The 27,978-nt window shown below is 40.5% G+C and overlaps 2 protein-coding genes across 4 annotated transcripts; one reads left to right on the forward strand and one right to left on the reverse strand.

Moving 5' to 3' along the window:
- Window positions 1-121: 121 nt before the first annotated feature.
- ostf1 (osteoclast stimulating factor 1) lies at window positions 122-9,763 on the reverse strand. Its single transcript, XM_080434148.1, has 10 exons — window positions 9,635-9,763; window positions 6,032-6,078; window positions 5,788-5,838; window positions 4,974-5,037; window positions 3,878-3,931; window positions 3,623-3,730; window positions 3,127-3,176; window positions 1,766-1,844; window positions 1,532-1,630; window positions 122-1,344 (listed from the first exon to the last, which is right to left on the reverse strand). Exons 1-10 carry the CDS (start codon window positions 9,666-9,668, stop codon window positions 1,286-1,288), a joined length of 645 nt encoding a protein of 214 aa, XP_080290274.1. The 5' UTR covers window positions 9,669-9,763; the 3' UTR covers window positions 122-1,285.
- On the forward strand, window positions 7,323-27,818 carry LOC308089434 (gamma-glutamyl hydrolase). Of its 3 annotated transcripts, XM_080434147.1 has the most exons (11): window positions 14,074-20,591; window positions 21,174-21,227; window positions 21,437-21,507; window positions 22,222-22,336; window positions 22,549-22,599; window positions 23,052-23,136; window positions 24,772-24,910; window positions 25,562-25,668; window positions 26,223-26,316; window positions 26,489-26,626; window positions 27,552-27,818. In XM_080434147.1, coding segments are annotated over exons 1-11 (975 nt in total). In that variant the 5' UTR covers window positions 14,074-20,589; the 3' UTR covers window positions 27,671-27,818. The 3 variants fall into 3 exon arrangements, 1 of the variants encoding a protein (XP_080290273.1); XR_013933502.1 differs by lacking the exons at window positions 22,549-22,599; window positions 23,052-23,136; window positions 24,772-24,910; ... (2 more) ...; window positions 26,489-26,626; window positions 27,552-27,818 and adding exons at window positions 7,323-8,935; window positions 10,482-10,675; window positions 10,763-10,815; ... (3 more) ...; window positions 12,343-12,414; window positions 12,640-12,746 and having other exon boundaries at window positions 12,998-21,507; window positions 22,222-22,300; XR_013933503.1 differs by lacking the exons at window positions 22,549-22,599; window positions 23,052-23,136; window positions 24,772-24,910; ... (2 more) ...; window positions 26,489-26,626; window positions 27,552-27,818 and adding exons at window positions 7,324-8,935; window positions 10,763-10,815; window positions 11,246-11,336; ... (2 more) ...; window positions 12,343-12,414; window positions 12,640-12,746 and having other exon boundaries at window positions 12,998-21,507; window positions 22,222-22,300.
- The last annotated feature ends 160 nt before the right edge of the window (window positions 27,819-27,978 follow it).

A 27,978-nucleotide genomic window follows, 5' to 3' on the forward strand; every position in this document is an offset into this window, starting at 1 on the left:
GGCCATAACATTAAGCCCACTGTTATGCAATACAACTGCATTTGGTTTACTGTAAGGCTGTGACAAATCAACTGGATAAATTCCATTAGTCCAATCCATGATTCAGTTGTACAGTGACAAATTTAGGAAAATTGTTTTATTGCATAGTTTAACAGAGATACAGCACTTGGATAGAAATGTACTACAAAACTCATTAGGGTCAGAGAACACAACATTCCTCACATTCACACAAATATACTGAAACAGAAGGCCCATTCAATCCTTAACCACACTGTACAATGCAAGCTTTAGTGACATGTGGTTTAGAAAGCAGCGATCATTGATAAATAGAAATAGAAAAAAGCTCCCAGAATGGAAATCAACCCATACATTTTTAACAGGGCACATCTCCCATATTGTCCAATTTAAACAATGTTTTAACCATGATCAAATACACTATTCTAATTGAGTATTTTATCTTAGACATTAGCTAGCAGACAGTACATACGGAGTCTTAAATTAGTCTCATGCGGTTAACGGTGCCCACAACATATGATCTCTAATTGATTGCCATCATATCTACATGCAAGCAGAGGAAAATGGGTCCTCATAGGTTCCCTTGGCGCATCCCAAATGAAGGGGGGGGGGGGTAAATATATTACTTTGATTATAATCCATCCCAATTATTCTTTCATCCATGCAGATGTGCTGAGGTCTGATTTACATGTTGCTTTTAAAATTCCCATGTACATTAATATATGAAGATTCTGTATATCTTATGCCCCAAAACCAAATACAACCATGAAGGAATGCAATCTACTTTGGAGAAATCTCCTTTCAGTCCTTGAGCATTAACTTGGTGCCCCATTTATACACAATCAAACCATTTTTTCCCCATCTTTAATTACCCAGTGTAAATACCGGTACTGTTGGAATGCATGTCTTCAAATGATATTCCTCCTCCCACTGCTATCGCATCCACAAACATTTCCATCCCTCTGCCCACAGTGTACAATTTGTGCTCTGGGGAAAAATCGTTGTATGTGAAAATGCACTTGACTTTGAAGACAATTGTATAATAAAAAATAAAACAAAATAAAGAAAAGGCACTAAATAAATGCTTGTGAAATTCACATCGATGTGGGGCAGAGGGCTGACGACTGAGCAGATTACAGAGCTAGAATGGAAATCAAAATCTAAGCCGAGATGAGAATTCCATTCTAGATTTGTAGCAAAACGACACGCTCTAGCTCCTGGACTCCCTGAACTGAATGGATGACAGTGGTAACATTTCAACATGGCCAACTCAGTCTGAATCCTCATCATCCAGGTACTCCTCTGCGTTGCTGTGGGATCGGGTGATGTCTGAAACACAGAAAATGACAAATGAACACCAGACCTGGGGGGAGGGGGAATTATTGCATGTGACATTTTTAGGCATGTACAGCTGATGATTCTGCAACCACCTCTGTTATTGTATGTGTGTGTGTGTGTGTCCTAATCTCTTTAGTGAAGGATGCAAGGCTGCCACCTGCTGTTGGTTGTGACTTACTGCTTCCCTGTTTCCTTTTGAGAAGTGAAGCACACTGGGCGTTGGTGGCCATCTCAAGAGCTAGCTTCTTCTCGTTGTTCCTAACGTCTGTCCTTGCATCTGAAACACACAGATTGAACAATGTACACCTGGGAGCTATTGTGCTGTTGAAAGACACAGAACACAGGCAGAAAGTTGTACATGCACATTGGTGTACTTATATAAAATAATAAAGCTGTGAAAATGTATTCTCACTCTTATTCAGCAACATCTCTACTATGTCAGAGTGTCCCTTCCAGGCAGCAGCATGCACAGCAGTATCTCCAAGTTTATTCTGAAACCCCCAAAAAATTATTTGTCAGGTTATGGAATATCAGGGAATTTAGAGGGTCTCATTTTCAAAATTCCCTAGCTATTCACCAAAGCCACTGCATCAACTTGTGGTGGCAAGCATGCCTGGAAAATGTACATTGCAGGAGCTTTGGTTGCAAAATGACAACTACAGAGACTGTGTCATGCGAGTCAATGGTAGAAACACTAAATGTTAAGTATGCGCCGACGGCAAGAACCACCCCTGTATATTTATCTAGGTTTTTTCCCCCTTTCTTGAACACATCTGTTCGGACAGTTCTTTGTGTCCAAATTGTCAGTGATTTGGGAGTATTTCAAAAGGTGTACTGAGAAGTATTCTGCTGCTTGTCACCTGTGCAACTTTGCAATGAGCTGTCTTCCTATGCCACATCGTTCCTATAACCCGAAAGGGATGAGCACAAAGCAACTTTGCAAAGAACTGTTTAATTTCAAATTATTTCCATAATGCAATGTAATTGACTAATAATTGGTGGTTAATGATTGCTGGGCACGGTCTCTGCAGAATATTATACTGTATATAAAATATATAAAATACATTTAATATAGTAGCAACGTAAAATACTCATTCTTGGTATATGTGAGTACTCAAAAATAAAGTACTCCTACTCAATCAGGAAATGGTTTCATCTGTGCATTGCACCAGCTTTTTTTTGCCAGTTGTTATTAATAGGAGAACCAGGATTTCTATCTGCACCCCTGGGATGCAGCCATGCTAAACTGTCAATCGTGCTGCTAATTCACAGTTGACATCTGCCGTAACCCATGTCATAGCATGTAAGGTTTATTAGGTCATGGAACTTTTGTAGCCATGGAAAGTCATGGAAAAGTCGGGAGATTTTACATTTGATCAAGGGTGGGAACCCTGTTAAAACAAAGACAAGAACGCTGCATAAAGATGTCAGCCTTGTCATCGTTATCCATCCCAAGATATAAAATGTTTTGTGACCCAGGGCAAGTCAAATGTGCAAGGCAAACCTGTATTCACAGCCAAAATAGCGAAAATAGGCAATATGTCCAAATCAGGGACGCCAGATTGAAAGAGGTTAAAAACAGGATATAGCATTTGCCTCTGTAAAGTACACAAAGTACTGATATAGTAAAAAAAAAAAAAATTTATTACTTTTTGTATAGTTGCATGTATTGCAATAATAATGTGTGGTTGGAACAAAAACCTGTAGCGAGGGAACCGTCATCTGGTCCATACGAATGATGCTAAATGAATGATTGTCTTAACTGGTTCTAACCTGTTGGTTGAGCTCCACATTGGACTGGCCCAGTAACAGCTCCACCACATCTGTCACAGAAACAAACGAGACATGGTTTACTTAATGGCATGTTGTTGGCATAAATATGATGTAGGAATGGTGATGAATTACAGTCATAGGTTACAAGTTCCTGTTTTCAAGTTGTGCTCACCTCATCTACAGTCAATTCGCTATCTGTCAATAACGGCTTTACACAATTAGTAATTCAGTCAATTATTCAAATATTTATGCGCTAACGCAACAGGACTACTTGATTTTGTGTTGGAAATTAAAAACTCCTAGTTTGACACAATTACATCCTACAGTATAACAGGTCTGAACCAATTATTTCATTCTGAACATGCTCGGTTTATATTCTGACACTGAGATCTTTATCAACAACCTAGTATCTTCAATAATGCTTCAAAGAAGTAACTTTTCCATCATACCTGCAGATTTATTTAATTGAGTCTCTTCTCCTTCTGTGGTTCATTACCTTTATGTCCCCCATGGCAGGCCCAGTAGAGGGCAGTGTTTCCAGCCTTATCCAGTCCATTGGTTCCCACCTTGTTCTCTAAACACTCCCTCAGCCAACTGAGGTTGCCTGGAAAACGCACGCACACACACACAGTAATACAAAAAAAAGTAGGAAAAAAAGGGACTTGTTAAAAATGCATATGTCGTGATGCCTCTAGGACTGAAAAGGTGAAGATGTAGAAACATGCAGAAGGTCTGCAGAAGGTCACCTCACCTCGTTTGGCTGCCTCATGCATTGGGTTGTCAATGGACTCCGCCTGTTCGGCCACTGTTTGGTCAATGAAAAAACAGAAAAGTTTGTGAAGGACCCAAGATTCAGTCATTAACTCTTTCAGTGTCACTGGACGTCTAAGACGTCCGTTTTAACATAAGCCCTGAGCGCCACTGGACGTCTAAGACGTCCAGTCTTAGACGTCCAGTCTTAGACGTCTTAGACGTGAATTTTGGCTATGGCACTCAGAGCCAAACTGCCACAAATAAGCCGGGCACTCAATTTGTAACTTTTTTCAAATGTAACCAAATGGAGCCTTTTGCCGTGATACGTTTGTGTGAAAGTTTTTGTGCTTTCTTGCTGTGAAATCAACTTAATATTGTGAAAGCACAAGCACAATCAAATTAAACAAGAACAAGACGGTGAGGTATAGGTTAGAGCTTCTGTTGTTTACATACTAGGTCTGTTTGTGGGGGGGGTGATGTCATTGGTTTATCCCATGGTATAATTTCAGCTGACAGCTACACAGCTGCGAGCTGTCTTTTACAAAATATGACTACTTAAACTAGAAATACATTCAAAGTGGAATAAACCCAGACTTTTTTTTTTACAAGGACCTAAAGAGGATGATATCAACTTTAACATATTAGCACCTGCACTACACATTTGGACTTTGTTTTGGACACAATTTAGCAGGAGCTCAGGTAGGGTAGGGTAGTCCTCTCTCCCTCTCTCCAATGGAGCATTCCGTGAGCTGTGAGTATTTAAATTAGACCCGTTGTGTAAACACAACTAATGGATATTTACAATACAAGCGAATCCCCTCTGCGGTAGTCAGTAGCCAATCAGAAGATCAAAATCTACTGTCAGTTTGATCGGACATCAGGCACATTACATAGGCGAAAGAGGTCATCACATTAGTGTAACAACCTACAGTATATAATTGTTTAGAGGCTTGTGGATCTGCTATTTTTGCATTTTCTATTTTTTTTTGGGGGGGGGGGGGGGTAAAAGCACATAACAGGGATGCCAAGACTAATGTTAGTTTTGTGACCAACATGATGATGTTCAAAACAATCTTAACATGTTATCTACTCACCGTAGTTACTAGGGATTAGTCCCGTCCTTCCTCTGCATGTGCCCTTCCACCAATTACTGTCACTCTAAGGAGGAAAGACAGGCAGTGACATCCTACGGACTATGCAGTGCTATTGTTTCTTACACACTCCCAATGAAAAATAAAGATTGTGGGTACCAGCAATGAAGGGAGAAAAGAGGAACAGGAACTGAAATAATATATTGGGCGCTCAGGTGGCGCAGTGGTTAAGTAGTCCCTGCCCACCACCATGGAGGTTGTGGGTACAAATCCACCGTGGTGCATCCGGCTTTGTCGAGCGTCTACACACACGGGAAGCCGGGCGGGGAGGTTGATAATGGTCATTGCACGTAGGCTCTGCGTCCTCCTGGTGGGGGCTCCTCACTGGCAGGTGAGTCAGTGGGATACAACAGCAGTGACAACACAGCAATGTGTATGGGGAGGAATCAATTGGCATAACGACTTGGGGAGAAAAAGTGGTAAAAAAATTATTGGCTACTCTAAATTTAGGAAAAAAAAGAAAGAAAAAATATGGAAACTGAAATATGCATGGACACAATAGAGGAAAGAAAGACGTGAAGAGAGGCAGTAAAAACTTAAAGAGACTGCAGAGAAACAAAGAAATATGAAATAGCAATGAGACAGGACATGAAGTGGAATGCTGAATTTATACACTGCTGAATTTATACACGTACAATGGTGTCACACGCCAAAAAATTGAATCTATATGCATTGTGAGCTTGCAGATGTGCCATTTTCAGCACGTGACACTGCCATAGCCATAGTATAAATGATCTCTGGTGGATGCCTGACTTACGGTGTCAGAGATGTACAAGATGTCTCCTTCTTCAAAGTACAGCTCGTCTGGCTGAGAAACCAACATAAATCAAAGGTTTGGTCAAACAAATAAAAATGGGAGTGCCAATTGTTGCAAGGATTTGTGGGTAAATTTGACATTTACAGTTTGCATTTCACCAATTGTATTAAGTAATAACAAAAACAATGTAAACTATCAGTGGGTCAATAAAATGTAATAAATCTAAATGACAAACAAATCTTACCGTTCTTGGGTCAAAAGTGAACATGGCTCGAAACACCTTGACCTGACCTAGAATGAGTAAACAAACATGGCAGTTGTATGGTGGTGCAACAGTTAATCGAACTAATCGATAATAAAATAATCTATCCCCATTTCGGGTATGTCATTATAAGCAAAAACCTTCTAATTAGTGAAAAAAGCCGATTCTGTCAGCTTGTATGGGCTATTTTCACATAGCCTGGAATCCAAAAAGTAAATCGATGGAATAGTCTCTAGTATTGTTTTATTTATAATTTTTTATAATCGATTAAATCAATTAACTGTTGCAGCCCTACTTGCAAGATAGTGTTATGTGCATTTGGGCACATTCTCCTACCTGTCCTCTATGACAGAAAATTACAGATTTTTTTTGTTCACGTTTACAGTTACAGTACGTTTCAGTGCCATGTTAAGAGTTTTACGTTTTATTTAAGCCAGGATAATCATGACATGCAAGTTGTCGTGCCACGTTCCAAGTTCAAACCATACTTGTTGCCATTTCACGACCAAATGGAGTAGCAAAAGTAAACGTATTTCAACTAGAACGAAGCACAACATAGTCTATTTATCAGTTCAGCAGCTCTCCAATGAGGACTGATGAATCCAGCCCTACAGGTACAGGACATAACATTCTCTCATCAATGCAGACTACGTTCCCTTTTTGATCACCCACTATTTCTCAAGAAACTTAAAACAAATAGTTTTGTCTGGTAGGACTGGGACCAAAAGCCTTCAAAACTGTGACTGTTATTGAGTTACAGTGAACACAGCACATTCACATGCATTGCTCCAAGCTAAGAGACCTACTGTATGCACCCCTGGGACAGAGCTTCCCTCAGGGCCTGTGGGGGGACATGCTAGCTGCAGGGACTGGCTTTAAGCTCTGCTGATGGAATGCCACCTGAGTGGTTGTGGCCGAGGAGAAGCACTTAAAGAATCCCTCTTCTATCTATTCGTTTTTCTCCTACAGACCATGCACATTTACAAGCGAGTAGGTTTCCTATACACAGGTGTGTGTGTGTGTGTGTGTGTGTGTGTGTGTGTGTGTGTGTGTGTGTGTGTGTGTGTGTGTGTGTGTGTGTGTGTGTGTGTGTGATGTGTGTGTGTGTATAGGAAAAGGTACTCAGGATTTGTCTATTTTGAAAAGTTGTCTCTTTGGAGAAGCATGTTTTCTGCAAAACAGACAACAAAGATGACTGCACTGTACTGTATGTAAGGGCATATGGGTCAAGCAGCTGAATTTACCATAATACATGGCCCTATGCCACATTAGTGACAACTTGTTAGTTAAATAGCTAGACAAGGCAAGCCTAAAATCTTGTTCAATCACTACTAGTGCAAAGACATTTCGCAATTACATTTTCAGCTTGGCTTTACTGTTTCTAGTTGCAGTAGAGTAGAGTAGTATAGCCTATATTTGTAAGCTAGCCTAGGCTGTAATAATAACAAGGCTAGTGCTTCTTGCTGAAATGTTTATATGAATATAATTTTAATGTTAAGTGATCAGAAGTCTACCTCAAATCTTGGTCAGCAGATTCATTATGTCAGACATTTGGTCTAAAAACTGTAGCTCAATAGATAAACAAGCCTCAATATTAGCCTTACTTAGCCGTTTCTAAATGATTCTATCCAACACACTCGCCCACTGTTCCAGAATGAAGAGAGGCTGTTTCTAAGGCTGCTAAGCCACTAGACAAGCCTGGCTCTGTTCAACACAGCCAGCCCAGTGATGTCTACTCGACAGGCCTAGTCCTGTCATTCTCAACGCACAGAGGCCTGTGCTGACTAGCCCAGCATTTTAAATGCTCAGGTTTTCTTTCCCTGCCCATCTAGAGGACAAGCTGAATCCCAAGAGGCTGTGGTGTACGTTGTGTATTTTCTTTGCATATATGGCTTCTGGATTTGACTTTGAGTAACATGTTTTTCCCCCCATGCATTAATATTTCAGGACGCTTTCCAACAGCACTATTTTTGGTCCCAAAGATTTCTGCTTGACCTTCAACCCCCGGCCCCAATTTGTGCATGAAGTCCACAACATCACTACCTAAGGCCTGCCACTCTCATTCAATAGCCTTGGACCAATAAAGACTTGGTTTAGGCTCTATCCTACCCAGCATTCATACCAGTGGGTGTGGCTTCTTGTTCTGAGACCTGTTCCAGCTTAGATTTGTTTATGCATGAGCCTCATGGATATAGATTTTCCAGAGACCAGTCTGTAAAAAGGTTGTTACTGTATTACACCTAGGCTACATCATCAGTCAATTTATTCAAATTCCAACCAACATATGCCAGTGCTGAATGTGTGTGCTGTGCATGCTTTTTAAAATGTGTACAAGCCTGTGTTCAAGAGGTCTAAGCAAGACTCATCACACAACGGGTAGCTTTTCTCAAAGGGGCCAAAAGGGGCTGCCCCTAAAGATTGCATAATTTGGGGTGATAAACCTGCATTAAAGGAACGTGTCCTGTCTAATCTTGTTGTAAAAATGTTGCTTTTCTTTGCACCTCTTCTCCAGTTGCCTGAACATGAACCCTCCTCTCTGAAGAAATATCTCAATAAGCAAGCAAAAGCCAACATTTTTCAGTGAGTGAAACATCAAACTTTAATTAAGGATAAATGCAAGCTCTATTGAGTTCTTTGACTGCTTTCATTTGCAGTTCTTAATAATGTATCCAACCAACTGTAAGACAAAGTGGCAAATGACAGGGACAGTGTGTGCAGGAGAGCACCAGACAACACAATGTAACTCTACAAGGGTTAATCAATATCGCTCATGGTTAGTTCAGAGTCAGACCACAAGCTCCCCCTTCTCTCACTCCACCCTGCATCAGGCAGCCATCTGTCAAGAACACTAGAAAAAGGACAATGCACACCTGTTGACATCACCAGGTAGGAGGGTCTTTGCAATTATTGATTCTAAAATTAGCGATGACACAGGCTGAATAAAAAGCAAACATGCAAAACTTCCATCGTGGTCATATAATTTGCCAGTTTTAGCAGACAAAATATGATGGATCAGAATCTGCTGAGGCAATCTGCTGCTCATTATATTTACTTTCTAATATACATATCCAAGAAGGGGGGGATACAGGGAACATGACAGACTGCAGAATCAGCTTCCAGGAAGCACGAATGATGCCACTGCAAACCGTATTGATTAATCAGCACTTCTAGCTTTTGTCACCCTCTCCACCGACCTGCAGTGTCTCTGCATGGAAGATGGTTAATAAGGGGGAAGTCGGTGAGGACAGAAGAGGCCTTTGGCTTACACTGGATTTCTGCTTTCTTACTATAATAAAAAACTTGGCTGCGTTTATGAACTGCATCGTGAACTAAAAGTGAACAACCAGACGCCTTCTGTAGAATGTCGACAGGAGGATCAAACTCGTACAGACTAGTATCGACTGAAATATGTCAAAAGTTCGCACCGACCGCCCGGTGTTGGTGCGTCCGTCCGCCGCCCTCCCAATACATCAGCTTTCATATTGGCTGCCAAGGTGTGTTGCGTTCGCAGCGCTCACTCGCAACACAGTATAGGGACAATTTTAACGGAAAATCCATCACAAATTACCGTAATTCTATCCTTACCTGGCTTGGCCGGCTTAGGAGGAGGTTTCGACATGATGCGAGTCTCAAAATGATAGTTATTGTAGAGAGAAACGTCGCTCGGCCAAAAAGGCTCTGACTCTTCCAATGAGGAAGTTACTCTACACTCACTCCGGGCAACGCGGAAAGGTGGGGTACGCATGCGCAAGAGAAAACTGTCACAACTGTCTGACTCTACGCTACTGTCTGGTGTCTACTCTTCTACTCTATTCTATTCTACTCTACTGTCTACTCTTCTACTCTATTCTATTCTATTCTATTCTATTCTACTCTACTGTCTAGTGTCTACTCTTCTACTCTATTCTATTCTACTCTACTGTCTAGTAGTGTCTACTCTTCTACTCTATTCTACTTTACCGGTTATTCTACTGAAGTAGAATACTACTATTCTACTTAAGTATTCTACTCTAGTCTGTGTTCCAAGCAACAATCGAAAATTCAATTATTGATTAGTAATTAAGGCAAATATAAATAAATATAAATAAGGATACTGCCCTTAGAGAAACAACTTACATACATCATACATGATAATTACATTACACAAAGATGTGGCAACCACTCATATGAAGTGGACACTTCCAGGTAGGTTGATTTCTCAGCTGTGAAGAGGTGTGTTCGACCCTGTACCTTTGGTGTTATGTTTTTGTTAAAAATTTAATTTAATTATTGTTGAGGGGTGTTCTGAATGTTGAATGTAATAAAAATGAGGTTCTGTCTGAGCAGAAGTGATTCTGATAAAATACATAAATAAAATGTGTGTGTGTGTGTGTGTGTGTGTGTGTGTGTGTGTGTGTGTGTGTGTGGGGGGGGGGGGGGGGGGGGGGGTAAGGTTCACTCTAGCAGACCACCAACTCGAGTGTTCAAAGTTTATTATTATTTACCACATGGAGGAGGAGGACCGGACGTCAGTGACGTGTTGCATCACATTAGTAATGTCAGCGAATCACGAGTAACTAATAGCGGAAAGGAGTGGAGGAAAGTCGCAACTTTTCCTTGTAGTAAACTGGACTGGTGACGTTTGAGGTTAGTAAACTGGTAGTAAAGTGTTGTTGTTTTTTTTATACCTGTTTTATGAACGTCACCCTGTCACCTTGCTATCTCTTGTATCAGATAACAGACACTTCAAGCTGATCAATGAAGACGCTGGTTGTTGGCATTGGCGGGTAAGCATTAAAAGCATGCATTGTCACTTATTTGAAGACAGGCAGAGGCAGCTATACAATCCTTCTCTCCCTCCCAGGGCCTCCCACTTCGAGTTAGTTATTTTAATCAATGTTAATACTGACGAAAATGAAATATTTCACTTTCTTGCTTACCAAATTCTTGAACACAAATTACACCAGGGAGGGGGTCCCCAAATTATTTTGGGGGGTCCCCAGATGATTAGCTTAATGTGCAACATTGTTTTCTCACTCAACAGTAAACAAACCGACATAACAGTATGAGTGTATACAGGGTATCTGTACATTTCAATTCTGAAGCTTGTATTGCAGGTAGCCTATTCTTGGCGTGCTTTACAAAACAAAGAGGGTAAACTATAAAAAAGCTAGCAAATAATTAACATAGGTCTACTGTCCTGTGTGGTCTGTCTAGGATGACGAATGGAGGAAAGTCGACCCTTTCAGTAGGTCTACACCAGCAAATACCCAACAGCTTCATCATTGCACAGGATGCATTCTTCAAGGTAGCAGACCAACGCCCACCACAGACCACAAATGCTGCACTACATGTAGATGGGGTTAACTTGAAACTTTACTGCTATCTTGCTCAGTGATATCAAATAGTTTGATCTCGACATGTAGGCTACAGGCATAATGATGAGAAAGTGAGCCCCTAACTGTGGATTCTCTCATCTTTAGGATGATTCTGTGGTTCCTGTGGACAGCAATGGCTTCAAGCAATATGACAGTAGGGCTGCTTTATCTGCCTATACATGTCATTCATTCAGTCAGTACATTACAATATGCAATAATCACGATTTGTGCAATGCAGCATGCCTATTATATCATAATTGATCATTTCTCCCCAATTCTGTTATTATTTAAGAATTCATTTTTAAATTCTGATTATTCAAATGTTTGGTATGTGTTGAATGCAGGGATTCCCAAACGCTGCCTCTAGGGGGTGCATGACATTAATAGTGTAATGGTGGTGTTATAATTAGAAATCAACACTACATTTTTTCTGAACTTTTGACCTTTCACCAAACACATTCCTCAGTAGGTCAGTTCACTTTTTCTTTTCAAACCATTTGAGAAGGTCATAATCTATCACTGGTAAAAACCTATGGTAACATTTTTACTTCACCAAATTGGGGAAATCTCACTTCACAATCGCCTAACATTCAATTGACTGTATATTTGAATTATTATCTGATTAGCACTTGACGCCCTCCACATGGACACGATGATGAGTGAGGTAAAGGCATGGTTAAGAGACCCGGCGTCATTCCTGGCACAGCAAGGTCTTACAGCAAAGCACACGGCAACGTCAGTGGAAGAGAAGGTGTTCCTGCTCATAGTGGAGGGCTTCCTCATTTTTAACTTCAGGTAAATCAAGAAGTGTTCAGTCTGAACTTACAGATCATACAGGTCTTTATAAACAAGCTGTAGCATTTTCTCTGAGCAAATGTATTTTTAAATATTATATTGTAACTTAATATTGCAATTATTTTACATTTTGATTGGCAGGCCTTTGAGTGAAGTAATGGACAAAAGATATTTCATGGAAATCCCTTATGATGTCTGCAAGGAGAGAAGAAGGTGTTTTCTTTGTCTGTCTTTTTTTTCTTTTTACTTTAAATAAAATACTCAACAAAGATATAAGAAAGAAGAACAATCAAATAAATCAATACAAATATTGATATGTTATACATAATGCAACGTGATTGCTTTGACGTGAATTTCAGGGTTTTCTTTATGGCAATGACAAGGAAAACAAGGTCTAGATGTCAATGTATTTGCTCAGCCCCCTTCTCTGTTTGTCAGTTCAAGGGTGTACACACCCCCAGATCCCCCAGGCTACTTTGACGGATACGTGTGGCCAATGTACCTGAAGAACCGGCAGGAGATGGACGGGATGGTGTCTGGCGTCGGTGAGTAGAGATATCTGTGGCTGATACCCTTCTCGGATGAATGTGATGATGACAATGATATTTTTATTAATGTGATTGATTGAAGATTATGGTGAATGACTATGACAGGTATTAGGATGTTAAACTGCTGTTGGTTGTAAAGACAACAACAACAACAACAACAACAGCAGTGATGAAAGTGATCGTGATAGTTAGTTTCAATGGTGATGAATATTTTTAAAAAACTCCCAATATTTATCTCTCTTTTGTAGTTTTACTGGATGGACTAAAGTCAAAGAAGGAGTTGATGGCCTCTGTGTATGAAGATGTTACCACGGAAATAAAAAGGATGATGTGTTAGTTTGCGGGTCGTAGTTATATTAGTTTGGCTGTGTAATTTCTAAGATTGCTACTAGTTCCTTTATTATCTGCTGGCTCAACAATCTCGCTACACACAAGTTGAGTAACTACTTTTGTACAACCCTGTAAGAGATATCAACTAGCTTCGTGGTATCTTTTTTTCTTTCTCTCTTTTTTTGTCAAATCCAGATACCAGATTTTTGATGACAGGCTTTTGATATTTTTTTGCATTTGCATTTGCAATACCTCTTAATTCATCTATTTTGCTGTGTTCTGTTTACAGAGGACTAAGGGTTGGGTTGAATTTGTTGTCATTTTAAAGAAGGATACTAATGAGGCGCAGTTTACGGAGCTAGTTCAGGCCAGGCAACTCAAGGGATTGGGGCAACCGATCAGGTGACTAGTCACATGCACTTTCCTCCTGATCGGGTGGTTATAGGTACTGCGTTGTTACCTGCTCACTCTGGCTGCCCTGTCTTGCTGAGCTGACGTGTGTCGCTACTGCTGCTGCTGTTGCTGAGATCCTGCTACCGCTGCTTACCTGCTGCTGCCCATGAAGTCATATAAACTCATCTTCTGGTCGTTCGTACTCCTCACCATGTCCTCCTCCTCCGGACACCGGGATCGCGTCCCTCCCCCTGGGGGCATCCCGGGTTCCCCCGGCCAAAGAGATCGACTCTGGTAGTCCAAAAACAGCTGGGTACCTACGTATGCTGCTGACCATGAATACGGCGTTGTTGTTCCTTGGTTGATGGTTGTAATCATAGCTACTCAGCTGCGTGCTACTGGTTCTAATCGTGGTATTACTTTCTTACTTAAGTAAAAAAAAACTACATTAAATTATGGCTAAATCTCTTGCTTTAAAACGCTCAGCTCAAAAGCAGTAGCGTTCGTCATTGATCGATATCAGTATGGTCAACTAGAGTGTAGAAATAGAGTAACGACACGCTTGATTCCGCCACAAAACGGGCTCCTTGGGCTGTAGTTCCAAACATTGAGTTAGACGGAGCACTTCCGCATTCCGGGCTATAGTTCCAAACAATGGGACTGCCTCATTGAGTTAGACGGAGCACTTCCGCATTCCATTCTTACAATGGGAGTCGACGCTAGTGTCAGAACTCTCTCTATGGCACTGGGTTGACGGTAATTCACCAACAGTGTTGCTTAAGTTGCTATGTTTTCTTATCGTAAGCAACGATGGGCTTGGGGTTCTGTTATGGTCCCCAGTTTAGCGTGTATTTGTTCAAAGTAGTTCACTTTATCTCAAGATTGGGTTTCTAGACCTGGTTGTTTACTTCTCTCTCAAGAGATGACGTCACCGATCTGTGCGCGCTGATATGGCTGGTAAGTGCTACTGCTTGGTAGAGAGAGGGCATGGCTTCACTTTGTGATTTGCTTTGCTTGTTCTGGCTCTAATGTTCAGATTAATATCTTTATGTACTGGTTAAAACACGGATATGCTCAGTTGGCTGCATCTTGCTTAATTTATAGTTTAATGTATCATGGTTAGTTCAGTGGCTTTAGATGGTACTCTTATTCTGAAGAGATCGTCCACCGGATGTGGTTTGAGGCTTATAGTTGATGACCGAACACTTCTCTACCCATGCGAAGGAGAGATGGGAAGCTAACTTGTGAGTAGCGTTCAAGAAGTAGTTGTTAATGCTGCTAGAATTCATTGAAATTGATTTAGCAGTTATCTATAGGAGGTTCTGTTTTGGCGTAGGGCTGGAACGGATGAACTATTACGTTATGGGATAAAGGGATACGTTTTGTTCCGTAGTCATGCTGTCTGACTCTATGATTGGTTGACCTTTCTGGTGTAACCTGGGAATTGTAGTCTCTGCTCAAGCCTCCAGCGTCAGATCAGTGGTTATGATACAGGCAGAGATTTTATTCACGTACCAATCGTGGCATAAGTTATATTTATTATTTTATGTAGTCTGCGTGGTAAAATAAATTTCAATCAGGCTGGATGGCATAAGATGTTAAGTAATCTCAGTAAGCCACAGCAACTAAAGCATTATATTGATAAAATTATTATACGTTATGAACTTGCTTGTGACTTGCAAATACGTGTTAAACAGCAATAATACTAAGTATCACAGCGTAGGATTAATAAATGTGCAAGTCTAGTTGGTGTTAAATATCATAGGTTACGGGTCCGTTCGGATTCCAATCATCATTTAGCAGTATCTTTATCAGAAGGCTGCGAGCATGTTGTAAGGATGTGCATAGATCATTCTATGCTTAAAGCAGCCTGTAGTTGTGCAGACTGGCATTATATCGCGTTAATTTTATTTATGGTGCTGATGGTGGCTATACTTTATCTCTCGTGTAGCTATGTCTGGCATCTATTTGCAGAGTAGGAAAATGGCACCAGACGTTGTCAATTCATGTAGCAGTTCAATTGCTCTAATATGTGGTGGAGGTGAAGTAGGCCGTTCATATTACGATGAAATAAACAAATGAACTTGCAGTGCAGATTAGACGTTATTGGTTGCATTCTATCGTTGCTTATTACTTTTGTTAAAAAGAAAAAAAAATTACACTTGTTAAGGATCAGGATGAGCTAAAGGGATTCTCATTTTGCTGCATACACTTGGATAAGAGATGGTAGAGACGTTGTAGCACAGGCTAACACAGTACAGTACGTTTGTTTCTTGTGGAAGCTTTAGATTGTCGTAGCACAGGTTAGCACAGCATGTTTGCTTATGTGGAAGCTTTAGATTGTTTGTAGCACAGGCTAGCTCAGCATGTTTGCTTCTATGTGGAAGATTAGAGTGTTGTAGCACAGGCTAGCACAGCATGTTTTGCCAACGTGGAGGCCGAATTGTTAGCACAAGCTATCTCAGCATGCCTTGCTACGTGGATAGCTCTGGATTGTTCGTAGCACAGGCTAGCATAGCATGGTTTGCTTCCCACGTGGAAGCTCGAATTGTCTTAGCACAAGCTATCTCAGCAGGCTCGCTACGTGGATAGCTCTGGATTGTTTGTAGCACAGGCTAGCATAGCATGGTTTGCTTCCCACGTGGAAGCTCGAATTGTCTTAGCACAAGCTATCTCAGCAGGCTCGCTACGTGGATAGCTCTGGATTGTTCGTAACACAGGCTAGCATAGCATGGTTTGCTTCCCACGCGGAAGCTTGGATTGTTCGTAGCAAAAGCTAATTCAGCATGTTTGCTTCTCATGTGGAAGCTTGGATTGTTGGTAGCACAAGCTAAACGCAGCATGTTTTGCTTCCCATGCGTAAAGCTATCAAATTGGTTGTAGCACAAGCTAAACTCAGCATGCTTACTTATGTAGATAGCTCTGGATTGTCGTAGCACAAGCTAAACAATGCATGCTTGCTTCCATGTGGGAGGTACATGGTATATATAAAAGTTGGCTGCCAAGTGATGTTGTCATGTTATGAGCATCAAGATTACAGAAGTAAAGTTATTGCAACAGGATAGATAGTGGGGCTTCAGTAGAGTCAAGATATCAGTCATTGTCCATGATTGGCTGGTGCGCATCGATTAAATAAAATATATATATTTCGGCGCGACATATCTCGCAGGACGGATAAAAGAGGGACTCCGATCCTGGCTGCTCCTGTTATCAATAGTTACACTATGTTGATGGGCTTTGCTTGTCTCATGCTTATCAAAAGCTGGGTGACTGGAAGTATTTGTCCCCGTATAAGAGGCGCTGCGGTATCCGCCAGAGTGGGATGCTCACGGCATATTTAGCACCACATCACGGTGTGTTCATCACTGGTGACGAGTGTTGCAGTGCAACCAGCAGCTTGCGGTGTGCGACTGACTGTGTCAGGATTGAGGCCACACTCGTGCATTGACGTGCAGCATGCGTCCCCACTCATCCACAGTGAAGCACGCACGCTTCACCGTGGATGTGTGAGTGGCTTCAGGAAGTAAATTCCTGTCCCAGCGGTCTATAACGGCGTCATCTCGTCCAGGGTGGCTCATCATGGTAATTGCAAGAATAATTCTGGTTCTAGATTCCAGGTTGAGCTACCTACGCTCTTGGCGGCACTGTGAGCTCTCAAGGCAGCGTGAGAGAGCTGCTTGAGATGTGGGCTTCTCAATGTTCTCAGCACTATGCTGCATCATCTACTGTGCTTGAGATGTGGGCTTCTCAATGTCTTCTCGGCACCTATGCTGCATCATCTACTGAGCTGCCTAGCCTTGCTGCTAAACTCTGCTAAATCAATTCTGCCAACCTCTGGCGTCTGGCTCTATTGGGCCGATCCAGACTTGCAACAGATGGCATTTCGTGCTAAATCTATTAGGCTATGGATGGAGAGGGATATCGGCGTTAGTTAATATTATTCACATGTCTAACAATCTGCGTCAAGCTCTGCAAGCTATAATTTAAGTTGTATACCGTATTCTTTCTGCATCAACTGCTATGAGGCTAATTGCTAATATGCGCCACAGGGCGCTTAACCAATTTAGACCGAGGCCGATTCTAAAATCGCCTTCTAAATTTTGACTAAGTTCTGGAAAATTTCAAATAGTTATTCAAAAAATACAAATGCATGTTGCTATACGGTAAATGGCAACATGAACCCAAAATGGGTTAAACTGGTCATAGGATGGCCGGGCTAATCCAGAATTGCAATAACATTGTGTTGTCTCTCCATCTGTAGGCCTAAACTTGAACTGGTTCTCTGCAAGCTGCGAGAGATCGGCTCAAGCTGTGGGCTTTCTCCAACCTCCGTATTGATGCAGCTACATCTACAGCGCTGCTTGTCTATGCTTTTCTTAAATCTCGGGGGCAATGGTCCTCAGGAGCTTACGTAGATATTGGTTAAGGATTACATTCTGCAGGCTAAAAGCTCATGAGTACGAGTGCTCACGCTGTTCTATCGCTAATTCAATAAATGCTGCTTGCGTATTATTGACGCTTTAATTACAACTCGGGTGGATTGCTGGGGATTTAGTTTAGTGGTGATGTCATGGAGCTAAAAAATGTTGGTTTATTCCTATAGCGCTAAAAAGTTTTTCTATGGCTATGTAGTCAGGCTAATCATATCAAGCTCAGTCTATTAGTAATTGCTGCTCAGGTATCGTTGGGTACTGATTCAGATGTTAAGTAAAGATAGCACGTCTTTACACACATAGTCAGTACACTTTATTTATTATGGATGATAAACAATAGTTATCATTCATCATAGGATGACCTCATTTATATATATACGATATATATATATATATATAGCAGATTTCTTTGAAAAAGAAATAAATATAGAATGTCCTTTTCGAATCCTACTCGTGGTGCGGTACAGCAGTGGACACTGTAGTGTTAGGATACCGTCTAGGACTCCTGGTTTCAGGATCAACAGGTACCTGGATTCATCAGGCTTGTTGAACACATGGTTGCATGCTGCATTTGTTTAAGTTAAAACTTAAAAAATTAAATGTGAGGAACACTATCATGTTAGTAAGAAACAAGTCATGGAGCTCCACCATTCTCACAGATGGTTGGTCTGGCGTCAGGCCCTGTGCTCCCAAGCCGTTTTGGGGGTTCTTGCTGTTTTGGGGGTTTAATTCATTCCCTGTAAATGCTAATTGGCATGTAACATTCATTAAAATGTTATCCTTACAGGGAATGAATGGATTCAGAGGCCTGACGCCAAACTATGCTTCCTCTTGTTTTCTATACCATGCTCAAGCTTGCAAATATATATTGCTAATAAATATATATTCTAATCCAATCTAAGAGTTGTCTGACTGAAATGAGGCGCAGTTTACGGAGCTAGTTCAGGCCAGGCAACTCAAGGGATTGGGGCAACCGATCAGGTGACTAGTCACATGCACTTTCCTCCTGATCGGGTGGTTATAGGTACTGCGTTGTTACCTGCTCACTCTGGCTGCCCTGTCTTGCTGAGCTGACGTGTGTCGCTACTGCTGCTGCTGTTGCTGAGATCCTGCTACCGCTGCTTACCTGCTGCTGCCCATGAAGTCATCCCACCCGCCTCCCCGGCATCCACCTGTAGGCTCTGTTTCTAGATCCCCTTGGGGGTTTAATTCATTCCCTGTAAATGCTAATTGGCATGTAACATTCATTAAAATGTTATCCTTACAGGGAATGAATGGATTCAGAGGCCTGACGCCAAACTATGCTTCCTCTTGTTTTCTATACCATGCTCAAGCTTGCAAATATATATTGCTAATAAATATATATTCTAATCCAATCTAAGAGTTGTCTGACTGAACTGATTAAGTAGATGCCATAAAAGTCTTCTAGAATGGGCTACTGGGAACAGAAGAGATGCTTGTTCCATCCACTGAGCTATATGCTGTTTACATTATCATTTTTATTATTAATGTCTGTCTTATTCATCTGAACTTTGATTATTTACCAGATACAGCTCACCAAGTACAGTATTTCCACATTCATTACTATATTGCTGCTATTTATCATTAATAACAATAATAATATGCTCTATTTATAGAGCACTTATAAAAGCAAAGTTGCAAAGTGCTTTATATAAAAATTAAGAAATAATTCAACAGAATATGGCATGTATCTGCAGTGTGAAATAAAAACATTGAGAATTGAACTCAAACTCAACTCAATGTCAAACATTTTATTATGGAAAGGCCTTTCAACTATAGTAAGTTTTAGAAGAGATTAAACAAGGGTGTTTAACATTTGTCTGGTGTATTTGTGTCATATTGCTACAATGCAATGTTCAGATTTCTTTTAATAAGATTTATGTAACATGAATGGCTGATTGATTTAAAATTCTTGTTTTGTTTTGTGTCATGTGAGGGGATGTGGGGGTCACACTTTATCAGTTAAGAGTTCTGGGGTCTTATGGTTACTATTTGCCAAACAGTAACATAGTGAACAGTGTATTAATGGGGTGGCCCGGGTCCCTGATGATTATCTGGGCTTTCTTTCTACTCCTCTGGGTGTAGTAGAGGTCCTGCATGGCTGGCACTCTAGTTCTGTTTATGTGGTGCACTGTTTTAATCAGTTCCATGAATGTTGGAGTGTCCTCCATGCAACTTCCTGTTGTCCACAATCATCACCTTTTGTTGTTCCGATATTGAGATGGAGGTTATCTTGACCCCATGATGTCAGGGCTCTCATTTCCTCTGTCTAGGCCATCTCACCATTGACTGCGATTTGGTCAATGACGGTGGTGTTTTCAGCAAACTGTGGAGGGTGAGGCTGATGACACGGGTCTGTTGACTTGTTTTGTCTGCAGATAAACTGTAGTGGGACTAATTTGTCAGGCAGTGAGGAGGAGGAGATATAGCCACTCGACCTTACCTGAACTTAACCATCTCTAACATAATGCCTGAACACAACAATTTTAATGTTATTCCTGAAATTAGGTCAGCTCGCCTCTGGCTGTTCGTGCAATGCATTGTGGGTATGTTACTGCCTGTTCAGGAGCCATTACCTTGTTGTTTTCTCTCGATGTCATGATTTTTACTGTACCAACATAAGCAGAACTCTATACACAATACAATGATTGGGCTACGCTATAATGTAAGGACATTGTTGTGCATCTTAATCTCAACATTTGTATTCATTATTTGTATTTAGTAATGAATGACTCTTCATTTATGATGCATTTTTACTTATTTGTCTTTTATTCATTTTGACCATTTAATGTGTGATTTTTCCAACTGAGTGTTAAACTCTCAGTTGACTACACAAGAAAACATCAAACTATTATTTCAAATGTTACTGAATGAACTAGAACTTCAGCTCAAGGGGTCAGCTCTTTTGATTTGACAATATATTCTTATTATTTTGTTTGTATTTAATTGTTGTTCTCTCTCTCTCTCTCTCTCTCTCTTTTATTAAATAATTATTAATTTGACATGCACATTCTATACCGTAGTTGCTGCCCTTGGGCTTGGCAGATCCTAGTGTCTATAGTACTAGGCTAATACAACCACCATGAGCTGCAGGCCTATTTCAGGTCTTTATTCACTTTCATTTCATACTGTGCTTTTTTGCATTGCTGAACAGAACTTTAGGAATGTGTCCCTCCCTGCATTCTGTACCAACAGTATCGCACTGACTCAACATCTCCGACCTTTATGCCGCTTTTGCAAAACACAGGGTTACAGAGAGGCAGCTTCTCAAAGCGTCACACGTTTACCAAAAGTACAGGAGGTCAGTGGAATATTAACATTTGCTAAATTGGACAGTACAGGCTTGCCATCACATGTTTTTTCCTCACTTCCCTTAAAACATTTCACACTACCACAGCTTCCTTTAAAAGCACTTCGTACGTGCCTTTAGCTGTGTGTACAGGTCTCATAAATCAAGACAGTAGCTATGGACAGGGCAGTATATATGTCATTTTGTTTACTTTATGTTAGTTGTTGCAGTATGGCAGTGTCGATGAATCGCGACAGCCAACAGACACCTGTTAACGACAGACCGATCATTGGTAAGTTGCGCATTTTGTGAAAGAGTTTGTGGAGGTATTGAGGTAACAAAACAAATTTGCAATGGTGGGAAGAGTACTCACATATTTTACAATATGTATGTATGTACAATGTATTACTCTGTTACGTAAAAGTCCGGAATTCAAAATTTACTTGAGTAAAAGTACAATATTGTTATCAAAATGTACTTAAAGTACCAAAAGTAGAAAGTACTCATTATGCAAAATGTCCCATTTCACAAGTTTTCTAATGTATATATGTAGCCTATAAAAATCTTTTCAAAATAGCAGATCTACAAGCTCACAATGGCATTGTGAGCTTGTAGAGCGTCTATTTTCAAATGGCAGAATTGTATATAGGGCTGAAGAGGTTAATGTATGTTTTGTAATAATAATCAAAATCTACAAAGTAACTAGTAACTAAAGTTTTCAGATAATTGTAGTGGAGTAAAAGTATAATATTTGTCTCTGAGATGTAGTGGAGTAGAAGTAAGAGTAGGCTACAGCAAATTGGAAATACTCCAGTAAAGTAAAAATACCTCAAACTTGAGTAAATGTACTTAGTTACTTTACAGCACTGTAAATTTGACATAAGTAAAGTGTAAACTAATCAAAGCAAAGTGAGCCTATTATGTACCATAGTAACCTACTTTAATTTATTTGGTCGCTTTGTAGAACGAATGTGCTATCTCAACGCATTCCGCTTGTATCACACAGGTATTTTGACTCAGATTGTGATGGACGACGTGATGAAACCATTTGGGAGCACCTATATATCTGCCGCCTATGTCAAATACATTGAGTCAGGGGGAAGCAGAGTTATGCCAATCAAGTAAGCCTGTCTTCAATTTGTATTGGCACTATAATAATAGCCATAAAACAAGGCTATACTACCAGTTTGACTTGCATTTCTACTGCATTCACGTGAGCTGCTGGTTTGGAACAACAGGTCACTATAATTACAGACTGTAGACGTTGTGTCATATTACCGTATGTAGCTTACCTTCATTCCATCGTCTTTCCACTGTGTTATTCCCCCCACAGACTGACTCATAGCACTGCTGAGTATGAAAAGATCTTCAACTCAATTAATGGGTGAGGAACCCTATACATCAGCTATCTCTAATAGCTTACTCTGTGTCTCTGGCATACTGTATATAGCCTATATAGTCTGCTCCACACAAAAATATAACTTTAGCACAAAGTACAAGTGCAGATAGAGAAAACAATAAATCTCTCTCTCTCTCTCTCTCTCTCTCTCTCTCTCTCTCTCTCTCTCTTTATATATATATATGTATATGTATATATATATATATATATATAGCTACAAGTCGGGCAGAAACCTTGTATCTCCATATACTTTTTAATGCCCTACTTGATCGTACTACAGCGTCACACAAAAGCATCAAAAGTAGCAGATCTACAAGCTCGAAGCGCGAGGCGACTCGTTTCAGGCTTGTAGATCTGCTACTTTTGCTGTATTTGAATCCTGAAAAGTAACAGTTTTGGACATAATGAGGTTTCTTAAATATATGATCTGTTTCTAGCCTGCTTCTGGTCGGTGGATCATCGGACATAGAGACATCAGACTTTGCCAGGGTGTCAGGGGTCTTCTACAAGATGGCCCTGAAGGTAAAGAACATCTCTGTCTTTTTCTGCCTGTTTGACTGCCTGTCTTTCATGTCTCTGTTAGTGTCTATCTCTACGGTATACTTTTTTTATGAACACATTTGTATTGACTTTAACACATAAAGGTGTACAGCGATAAACAAACAAAACAAAACAGACAACCAAGCAGACTAACAAAACAGCATACATGGAGAAAAGAAGGGGGGGAAAAAACACACCAGACTGGTAGGTTTAGTAAAGTAGCATGCAGAGTGTCATGAATAGAATGAGTCAAATTATCTGGGCCAAAAAACATAAACAAATGCATATAGCAGACAGTGAACATCCACAAAAGTGCAACGGAAAATCATAAAACACATACAAATGGGCATGTGTACATTCTGAAACATAAATATATGCATACACATAAGGGAAAGGAAAGGATGCAGGCAACGACCATACATGCTCTTAACAAGATAAATAAGAGGTCATTCAGAGGACAGAAGGTCAGGGGAGAAAAGAACCGAATAGAAGTAAAATAAATTATAATAATGGTATATCAAAAGAAGTTTGGAATGCCATTTATAGCATGTGACCAAGAGACTATAGTTTCTCAGCTTTTGTTCTCTCAAAAGACAAATATCGCAAAACGTTACAGCCCATACTCTGATCAACACAATACCCACATCAAACCAGCTCTTAAGAATGAATGGCCTTTTTGCAGCTGTTGAAGCAGCAAGGAATGTACACAAGTGTTGACATTCACAACATCCCTATTTTACTGTTCCCAAAAGAATATGTTCTGTAGCTGGACGAAGGTCATTCCATTACAAAGCTCCATCTGACTGGAACAACCTTCCTCTTTCTCTCAGATCAGTTACCTCTCTTGGCCGCTTCAGGACTTCCCTGTATTCACACCTCGAAACTACCTGTTCAAGCTTTTAATACTGCTTGTACATACGTTTATCTCTGACTTTGAGATAGGTCATAGTACTGTATTCTCCACTTCTTTGCTTAAAACGAGTTGGTGAATGGGGGTGTGGGTGCGAGAGGGTGAGCAAGCTAACTGTATCTGTACATGTGTGTATTGTGTATTGTGTATTGTGTACTTGTACTGTATGTAATGTTTTATGTATGTGCATAGGACCCCCTCTAAAATGAGATGCTTCATCTCAAGGGGCTATCCTCTCAATACATTCTGACCAAATTCTGATTCTTTTTTCTCTAAACATGAAATAATTACAAAAGGGCTGGACACAGTGGAAGATGTTTACCACAAATGTTTATATAGTGACTTACCTATACATTATACAATACAAATGCAGATTATTGTCTGCATTTGCCCTATTAATAAATAGGCAGGAAAGCCAATATACTTAGAGGGGCTAACTAGAACTTTATAGAAAATTGGTTAATTTGATTGCAATTATATTATAAGGCAGCTTTTTGCTTTATTTAGATACGATAGTAGATAGATGGGAAACTGAGAGCAGAAGATGGGGAAGGACATGCAACAGATGTCTCATGCCAGAATTGAACCAGGGATGTTTTGATGTAGTCCTACAGGTGTGCCCCCTAAATCCACCTTTAAAAGCGGCTTCAAACAAATAAACCTCTGACATAAACACTGCACTGAAACCTTGAGGTGCTGTATTTCAGGCCAATGATGCAGGAGACTTCTTCCCCATCTGGGGAACGTGTTTGGGCTTGCAGCTACTGACTGTGCTAGTGTGTGGCGAAAATCTGCTGACAAAGACCGAAGCTGAGAACATAGCGCTGCCCCTTAACCTCACTGCAGGTAGGCACAACGAGGCCATGTCCCTCTCATTACATAGTTGTTGTGTTTATATTGTCTTTATATATGTTTATAACTCTTTTTTTAATGGTCTATTTGTTTTGATGGCTGTAATTTTGTTTAAAAGAGTGGCATACAAAGTTAACCAATTAAACCCTATACTTTATTGACCAGAGTCCCCCAGGGGTCTATACTAGGCCCCCTCCTACAATTATTTTATCTGCCAGTGTATTATATTTCCATAGGAGGTTGACTTGGCAACATACTGATGAACATTGGGTCAGTTTATGACCACATCACTTGCCGAAAATAACTAATTTACTGAATAACTGTGATTTACAACAAAATATAAATGAGCCATTAATTACCATAAATGTCATTTGAATCTTTACTTTTTAAATGGACTTCACTCTACAGCTTTGTAGAAGAATTTAGAAATGTCTGTAAAACTGCATGTGCTAAATTATACCACATGGTGTCAGTAGTTGCTAATTCTAAAACTTGAGGGGGAACTGGTAACTGAACAGGGACCACTTGTGTTTTTCCACAGCCTCATGCTCAATATTTCCACTATTCCTTATATATAACTAGTGCATTTGTATGGTAAATATCTGTATGTCAATCTCAACATCCTCCTTCCATCTATCCCTCCAGAGGCCTATTCCAGTAGAATGTTTGAGGACTTTCCCAGTGACGTCATGAAGGCCTTGTCTCAGGAACCTCTCACGGGTAATTTTCACCACTATGGAGTCACGAAAAAGGTAGATTCTTATGTCAACCAGCGCATATTTCACATCCCCTGGTTTGTCTTTATCCTATTTGTGATCAAGTAGCTTAAGTATTAAGTAACCTTGGTAACCAATGGTTCCTGAGCCATAGGTCAGGATCTTGTTTCCTTAGCGTGAGGCAGGGAAGCATTGGGTACCATTTTTATCATCTTTGGTATGACTCGACCGGGGATTGAACCTCCCCGGGCGGACACTCTAACCGCAAGGCCACTGAATTGCACATATACAATAAATAGCATGAATGTACAGTATTATGTTGTAATTAGTGCACATGAACAGTGTTACTAACAGTGTTATTCCAATGTTACATCACAATGCAGAACAGACACGTGCAAGACATACAGTTAAAGTGATATTGGGTAACCTTTTCAATAAAACATATAATGATAATAATTTATATACACATAATAAATAATCAGAACCAATATGTATGCCTTCAATAATGGTGTGTACTGTGTGATGTAAATGGTTTATTTCATCTTACATGGTTACGATTACGATTACAGAGAGATTCTTCCTTCTTGCAGAATTTCCAAGACAATGAGAAGTTGCGAAATTTCTTCTCCATCCTGTCTACAAACATTGCTGAGAATGGAGCCAATTTTGTCTCAACCATGGAAGGTCACCAAGATGTTTGATCACTGTTTTGTTTCACACACACAAATATATATATTTTAAATAACAGTTGAATAAAATGTCTGTGCGCGGTAAAATCCTCAATCTCAATTTGTAACTCTGAGAGTGTACGAATGTAACCGAATGGAGTATTTTACTGTGTGCTTTCCTCTTCCAGGTAAGAGATATCCATTTTATGGTGTTCAATGGCACCCAGAGGTGAACCGTTTCCAGTGGAATCCCAGAAGTCACTATCCTCACTCCAGAAACGCTGTCCGCGTAGCCTCTCTCCTCGCCGAGTTTTTTGTTAACGAAGGTAACAGAATTGTAGGCCAAATTGTACAACCATAGTGCTTTTAAAAATCATATAATGGCGCTTGGGTGGCGCCGTAGTAAAGTTCCTGTCCGCCACCGAGGAGGTCATGGGTTTCAAATCCACCGTGGTGCATCCGGCTTTGTCGAGTGTCTACATGAACACAATAGGCTCTATGAACAGCAGCCATATTGGGAAGAAATTGGGCCTCTTCCTTACTTCCTTACCAATGATACTAATGAAGGCTCAGTTCCATTCTGGTCAAACAGAGTCACTTTGCAGGTATTGTGCATGTTGGCTCACTGGAAACACTATGCTACACCAGTGAGTCCAGGGACCCTGATGGTTCCTTGAGGGGGTTCCAAATGGCCCCTTACAGGTGTGTAACTCTGAGAGTGTACAAATGGAACCAAATGGACCCGTAATGGTCCATTTGGTTTCATTTGTAAGGGTCCATTTGGTTCCATTTGTTGTTATAGGCGCGTCATTGAAATTAGAAATGTTGCCTTCATTAGTATCATTGGTAAAACCTGTAAAACCTGTGAAGGAAGTAAGGAAGAGGCCCAATTTATTTTCAATATGGCTTGCTGTGCATAGAGCCTATTGGCCCGTGTTCAGGGGAGGGAAGCCGGGCAGGGAGGGTGAGAATTGTCACTGCACGTAATCCTACGGGCTGGGGGCGGTACCTGTCAGCCAGGAGTGTTGGGCGGGAGGAGTAGGACGAAGGCTCTACGTTCTCCCGGTGGGGGCTCCTCACTGGTAGGATACAGCAGCAGTGACAACACAGACGTGTGGGGAGGAATCAATTGGAATAATGACTAAGTTGGGGAGAAAAGGGGTCAAAGAAAGCACAAAAATATAATATACACGTAATTACAATTGTTGCATTCTCTTTTACTGACATTACTCCCTTGTTCACTCTCTTTAGGTAAGAGAAGTTTGCATCATTTTGATACGCCTGAGGAAGAGGCCGCTTCACTGATTTACAACCACACTCCTGTCTTCGCTGGAAACTTCACAGCATATGAACAAATATATTTTTTCTGAGATCTTAAAGTTTCATTTTCTTGCACTCTACTTATAAAGGGACTTAGCCAATCTGCTTGTTTTGATCATAACAGACTCAAGTTAAACCATTCTGTGTTGAATAAAATTTGTATTAAATTGACAAACTGAAAACCAGTTTCTGCACCACAACTCTCACAGTCTTTTAGGCATTACTAATTTGATGACCGTGTGTATTTCCGGTAGGAGACACAAATAATCTACTTGTCTCCTACCGGATACATTAGCCAGTAGGAGACGGGAATCAAATTATTAGCTTAGGAATGCGACAAAAACTAAAAAGAATCCAT

The sequence above is a fragment of the Gymnoscopelus braueri genome, assembly GCF_963280865.1.
Source record: "Gymnoscopelus braueri genome assembly, chromosome: 7".
NCBI classification, from domain to species: domain Eukaryota; kingdom Metazoa; phylum Chordata; class Actinopteri; order Myctophiformes; family Myctophidae; genus Gymnoscopelus; species Gymnoscopelus braueri.

What these genes read in the sequence shown, in the direction of transcription:
- ostf1 (XM_080434148.1), bottom strand. Translation starts at nt 9,668, where the DNA reads ATGTCGAAACCTCCTCCTAAGCCGGCCAAGCCAG. An exon ending in TCTTGTACATCTCTGACACC is followed by an intron (nt 5,038 to 5,787) that starts GTAAGTCAGGCA and finishes TTTCCTCCTTAG; the next exon opens with AGTGACAGTAATTGGTGGAA. An exon ending in GCATGAGGCAGCCAAACGAG is followed by an intron (nt 3,731 to 3,877) that starts GTGAGGTGACCT and finishes TGCGTTTTCCAG; the next exon opens with GCAACCTCAGTTGGCTGAGG.
- LOC308089434 (XM_080434147.1), top strand. An exon ending in GCCCCTTAACCTCACTGCAG is followed by an intron (nt 24,911 to 25,561) that starts GTAGGCACAACG and finishes CTATCCCTCCAG; the next exon opens with AGGCCTATTCCAGTAGAATG. An exon ending in TTTTGTCTCAACCATGGAAG is followed by an intron (nt 26,317 to 26,488) that starts GTCACCAAGATG and finishes TTCCTCTTCCAG; the next exon opens with GTAAGAGATATCCATTTTAT.